The following is a 6,188-nucleotide window of genomic DNA, read 5'->3' as shown; positions in this document are numbered from 1 at the left end:
GGTCGCTCCTCCAGATTTGTCTCATCTCCGTCAGGAGCCTTTTGATGTCACCTTTTGTGGCAGGTGCTTCATCCTCCTCAGACTCTGTGGTGTAGGATCGAGGAGAGGGCATTGAGTCTTCCTCCTCCTGAGAGGCTTCAGATACCTCGGGTGTTTCGCGGGCCTCAGGCGCCATCTTGGGCCTCTGTGAGGTCGCAGGCCTCTCGAAGGCCAGTCTGATATCTGGCTGCTGGGGCTTGGTCGGACCTTGGTGTCTCTTATTTTTCTTCCCCATTCTCTCTGCTTGGGGGGTGTCTGTCTCTCGGGTTGGTTTACCGCGATTTTGCGGTATTTTCCGTATATTTCTCTGTGTTGGAGCGGAGCTCCGTGGAAAGACGTCCGCTCAGTTCAGTCGTAGGCCACGCCCCTGTAATGAGCATTTTTTAATGTATTTTTTTACTTTGTAAATCTTTTTTTACTTTGTAAAACTTTTTTTACTTTGTAAAACCCGTTTTTAAACTTTTTTTTTTACTTATTAAATGTTTTACATTTTCTTAACTTTTTTTTACACTTTTACATTTTTTTCTAAACTTTTCTTTTACCGTTAACCCCTAACTAGCAGTAAGCAGCACTAACAGTAAATTCCCCATTTTCCCATAACGCCCACCCACCCCAGCTAGCAAAATATATACTTATAAAATATTTAAATGAATTAATTAAATAAATTGAACCCCTGAGGGTTAAAAAAATAAATAAAAGTGAATCCCCAGGGGTTAAAAAAAATTAGATCACAGTATAATACTGCGATCTGTATGTTGATCACTGTAGGCAGTGATCAACTGGCAGGGAAGGGGTTAATTTTCATTTAGACTGGGTAAAGGGGGTGGTATTTTTTTTTTACTTAAACGTTACTAAAACAGTTAAATAAATTTTTTTTTACCTTTTTAAAGCTTATTTTAAAAAAAATTAACGTTAACCCCTAGTTAGCCTAACACCAAATTCCCCAATTCCCCACTAACTTCCACCCATCCCAGCTAGCTAAATATATAATTTTTAAATATTTAAATTAATTAATACACTAAATGTAACCCCTGAGTAAATAATAATTAACCCTCAGGGGTTAAAAAAAAAAAATCAGATGACATTAAAATGTATACCCTGCCAATTGATCACTGTAGTCAGTGATCAATTGGCAGGGAAGGGGTTAATTTTATTAAAACAGGGGAAAGGGGGGGTGGGATTTAACTTTAATTTTTTTTTTCCACCAGGGGGCAGGATCAGTGAAGATCCATCTCCCTGCACTTCACACAGAACCCGGAAGTGCAGGAAGGCGGAAGGTAAGTACATTGAGCACATGTGCTCGCTCTGACAGCATGTCAGAGCGGGCACATGAGCTGGGGCAGCCCGATCGGGTGCTCCCGGTCTGCCTCTAATACAGAGGCAGACCGGAGCACCGTTAACCCCGCGATCGCGGCGATCGCGGCGATTGCGGCGATCTGGGGTTAACTTTAGTAAATGACGGAAATTTTCCGTCAACAGTCCTTAACTGAAGGACAAGGTTGACGGAAAATTTCCGTCACCGGTCGGGAAGGGGTTAAAGTCACTCTTCAGCACTGGCATTGTAGGCCTCACAAGATCTTGGCGGGGAGCAATGATGCCGGTACAGCAGCTGGAGCAAGCGGTATCCTGTTGGTGGAGTACAAGGCCGGACTGACCCACCGGGCCAACAGTCCAAATCATCATGCAAATGTAATTTAAGTATTTTCTGCTCAGACTGTGCCAGGCTGTGTTAGTCCGGGGGGAGGAACGAGGGAGGAGCTGTGGGCTGGTGCGGCTGCAATTAGGCTGCTGTCAGTCTCCCTGCACAATCTATAGCAATTCAGGCCACATGCCCCGCCCCTGCATGTAAGCCCCTCTGCTGGGTATAGTTCTGCCCCCACACACAAGCCCCACCCCCACACATGTTGCTGACCTCGCAGGAAGGATGAGGCCACAAAAATGACAGTGACTGTGTCACTACTGCAAGGGATTCTGGGTAGGTGTATGCAAATTAGCTCAACAAAGAACCACATTTACCTCATAATTACACTTTATACATGGATTCCTTAACCCCTTAACCCCTTAAGGACACAGCTTCAGAAGCTTGTCTTACGCTTAATGACACAAGCAATTTTTGCATTTTCTTGCTGTTTGCGTTCAACTGCAATTTGCATCTCTCTTGTTTATTGCAGCAACACATATTATATACTGTTCTTTAAAAAACCGAAAGGGCTTTTAATTTGATGTAATATATATATATACAGGCATTTCCCGGTTTACGAACTCCCGCTTTACGTTTTCCCGCCTTTACGAACGTTTTTCGGATGCCCGCGCCATTTTATTTCCGCCGCCATTTTGTTTCGGCGATCCGTGGATGCGGACCGCGGAGTGTGTTTGGAGGCACTGGAAAAGGAATTTGAGGCCAACAGAGTGAACAGGAGTGAAAGGTAAGTTTAAATTCTGTATAATTAGCTTTGTCTTTATTTTCAATTTGAGTATTTTTCTGTTTAGAGCAGGATGTAACCATTTCTAATTTATGTATGTCTATGTATGTAATTTGTCTTAGATATTAATATGAAGTTTCTTGTATATTCCCTATTTTTTAATAAATAAAACAACTTTTTCCAGATAAAAATAAAAATAAAATATGATTAGGGTTTCCATATTTGATGTGTGAAGATACTGTATAACAGTGCATCTAATTGTTCATCCAAATAACCTTTCTTCTTCATTTTAATGTACCTGTATGCTTTTTCTAATTGTATGTTTTTTGTGTGTGTGCCTGAGATTGATGTGAGTGTGTTTAGGAGAGTGAACAGGAGTGAAAGGTAAAAAACGTGTTTATGTGTGTGTGTGCCTGAGATTGATGTGAGTGTGCTTAACAGAGTGAACAGGAGTGAAAGGTAAGTTAAAAACATGTTTGTGTGTGTGTGTGCCTGAGATTGATGTGAGTGTGTTTAGGAGAGTGAACAGGAGTGAAAGGTAAAAAACGTGTTTATGTGTGTGTGTGCCTGAGATTGATGTGAGTGTGCTTAACAGAGTGAACAGGAGTGAAAGGTAAGGTAAAAAACATGTTTGTGTGTGTGTGTGCGCCTGAGATTGATGTGGATGTACTTGGGACTTCTTGCATTTTCCCTAACCCCCCCCCCCCCCCCTCCTCTTCCCTTCCTGTAGACAGACAAATAAAAGTTGTGAAATGTCAGGTGTCTGTAATTTTAACTGTTTATCCATATAAAGTGTGTGTGTGTGACATTGTGCCATATTTTGGCAGGTAGCATTGCAAGGAGCAGGAGGAGGGCTGAAGAGTCTGAAGAAAGGGGAGAAGGAGTAGAGCTTGAAGGCTCTAAAAATACTGGAAAAAAAAATGAGCGCTAAAAAATAAAAGGAGTAGAGATTGAAAGTTCTAAAAATAAAAGAAGGAAAAGGAAAGTGATAAAGGAGAGAGTGACGTTGAGAAAGAAGAAGGAGGAAGGCTTAAGAGAGGTTTGAAATTAAAGAAGGAAAAGGAAAGTGATAAAGGAGAGAGGGACGTTGAGAAAGAAGGAGGAAGGCTTAAGAGAGGTTTGAAATTAAAGAAGGAAAAGGAAAGTGATAAAGGAGAGAGGGACGTAGAGAAAGAAGGAGGAAGGCTTAAGAGAGGTGTGAAATTAAAGAAGGAAAAGGAAAGTGATAAAGGAGAGAGGGACGTTGAGAAAGAAGGAGGAAGGCTTAAGAGAGGTTTGAAATTAAAGAAGGAAAAGGAAAGTGATAAAGGAGAGAGGGACGTAGAGAAAGAAGGAGGAAGGCTTAAGAGAGGTGTGAAATTAAAGAAGGAAAAGGAAAGTGATAAAGGAGAGAGGGACGTAGAGAAAGAAGGAGGAAGGCTTAAGAGAGGTGTGAAATTAAAGAAGGAAAAGGAAAGTGATAAAGGAGAGAGGGACGTAGAGAAAGAAGGAGGAAGGCTTAAGAGAGGTGTGAAATTAAAGAAGGAAAAGGAAAGTGATAAAGGAGAGAGTGACGTTGAGAAAGGAGAAAGTGAAGGAGGACTCATAATGCCACCAAAAAGAAAGGAGGTTACAGTCGGTGCTTGTAATGAAAATATAAAAAGACGAAAAGCCATAACATTAGAAACAAAATTGAACATCATAACAGACCATGATGCTGGAAATACCACTAAAGAAGTAGCTACCAAATATTCACTAAGTAAATCAACTGTGAGTACAATTTTGAAAGACAGAGAAAAATATTTAAAGGAGGTAAAAAATGCGCAATCCCTGCATTCTACTTGGATACGAACCAAGGAAAATAAAAGCCTTATTCCTCACATGGAAAAACTTTTAACAGCATGGATAAGTGATCAAACTGGACGGCTCCATATGCCTGTTACCTATGCTACCATTTGTGCTAAAGCTTTATCACTTTTTGAGATGCTGAAACAAAGAAAAGGAGGCAACGTTGAAGAAACATTTTCTGCAAGCAGTGGGTGGTTTGATCGGTACAAAAAAAGAGCTGGTTGGCATAACATAAAAATCCTTGGAAAATCAGCAAGTGCTGATACAGAAGCGGCTAAATTATTTCCTGCTAAGTTGGCAGAAATATTGGAAGAGGGAAATTACTCGCCATCACAGGTTTTCAATGCAGATGAAACCGGTCTCTTTTGGAAGCGCATGCCATCAAGAAGCTACATTGCAAAAGAAGAATCATCAATGCCCGGTTTTAAACCAGCGAAAGATCGACTAACTTTATTGCTTGGTGGGAATGCAGCTGGAGACTGTAAGTTAAAACCCATGATGGTGCATCGTGCAGAAAACCCTAGGGCACTTAAAGGAATTGTGAAAAGCACACTGCCAGTCATATGGAAAGCCAATAAAAAAGGGTGGGTTACTGCTTCGTTGTTTGAAGACTGGTTCTCACATTATTTTGTACCTGAAGTGAAAAAATATTGTGAAGATAAATCAATACCTTTTCAAGTTATTCTGCTTGTAGATAATGCACCCGGTCATCCACCCTCTCTTCAACATCACCACCCTAACGTCAAAATCATATTCTTGCCACCAAATACAACTTCCATTTTGCAACCAATGGACCAAGGAGTTATCACCACATTTAAAGCACTGTACCTTCGGCAAACATTTGAAATGTTGATTAAAGCAACAGATAATGAGACAGGTCCAAGTCTTAAAGATTTTTGGAGAAAATCATTTAATATTTTAGATGCAATAAAAATTACAGCATATGCCTGGAACAAAATTTCAGAGACAACCATGAAAGGTGTTTGGAAAAAGCTCTGCCCTCAGTTGTTTGGTACTAATGTTGAATGGTTTGAAGAACCAGCAGAAATTGTACAGCAGAACACAGAAGCAATTGTTACTCTTGCCAACAGATTGGACCTGGACATCTCTGTAACTGACATAAATGACCTTCTTGAAGCGCACAAGGAAGAACTTACAAATGAAGACCTCTTAGATATGGAAGAACAAGAGGAAGTTGAAGAGGTAGAAGATGTTACAGCACCTGAAACTCCTGTTCATTCTTTCACTTTGAAAGGCCTCGAGGAAGCATTTCAACACATGGAAAAGGCAATTCAAGATTCTAACTTTGAGAGAAATACCAAAGTTGCTAGAGATCTAAGAAATGCCTATGCCTGCTATAAAGAAATTTACAACGAAAAGAAAAGAATGTGTTGGAAGCAAACCAATATCACAGCTTGTCTACAGAAAGCTGCTGTGACTAGCTCTGTCTCAAACGAACCAGAAACAAGTGAGGTGCAGCCTTCAACAAGTACCAAACAACTGAGGGAGGACTGTGGGGTGCCCCATTCATCAAGTGCAACATGTCTCTTCATTGAGGACGATGATGATTGAGGATATTTTGATGAAGAATTCAATATGGTATGTATTTCTTTAATGTTCCTACAACATATATGTATTTTTTATGCCTATATTTTGTATTTGTACTTAATAATTTATGTTTTCTATAGTTACATTTCTTGGTCAGGAACGGAACCTATTCTTATTACATTGCGGTCTATGGGAAATTAGTTCTCACTTTATGAACTCTCACTTTATGAACTAGGCTTCGGAACCAATTAGTTTGTAAAGTCGGGAACTACCTGTATATATATATATATATATATATATATATATATATATATATATATATATATATATATATATATATATATATATATA

At 39.9% G+C, this 6,188-nt stretch overlaps 1 protein-coding gene across 1 annotated transcript; it reads left to right on the top strand.

Moving 5' to 3' along the window:
- Window positions 1-1,633: 1,633 nt before the first annotated feature.
- LOC134569653 (tigger transposable element-derived protein 1-like) lies at window positions 1,634-5,861 on the top strand. Its single transcript, XM_063428452.1, has 2 exons — window positions 1,634-1,660; window positions 3,759-5,861. The coding sequence occupies exons 1-2, from the start codon at window positions 1,634-1,636 to the stop codon at window positions 5,859-5,861; spliced, it is 2,130 nt and encodes a 709-aa protein (XP_063284522.1).
- Window positions 5,862-6,188: the final 327 nt, after the last annotated feature.

This window comes from Pelobates fuscus, chromosome 1, assembly GCF_036172605.1.
Source record: "Pelobates fuscus isolate aPelFus1 chromosome 1, aPelFus1.pri, whole genome shotgun sequence".
In the NCBI taxonomy this organism is placed as follows: Eukaryota; Metazoa; Chordata; class Amphibia; order Anura; family Pelobatidae; genus Pelobates; species Pelobates fuscus.
This window is presented reverse-complemented; position numbering and strand designations above follow the sequence as displayed.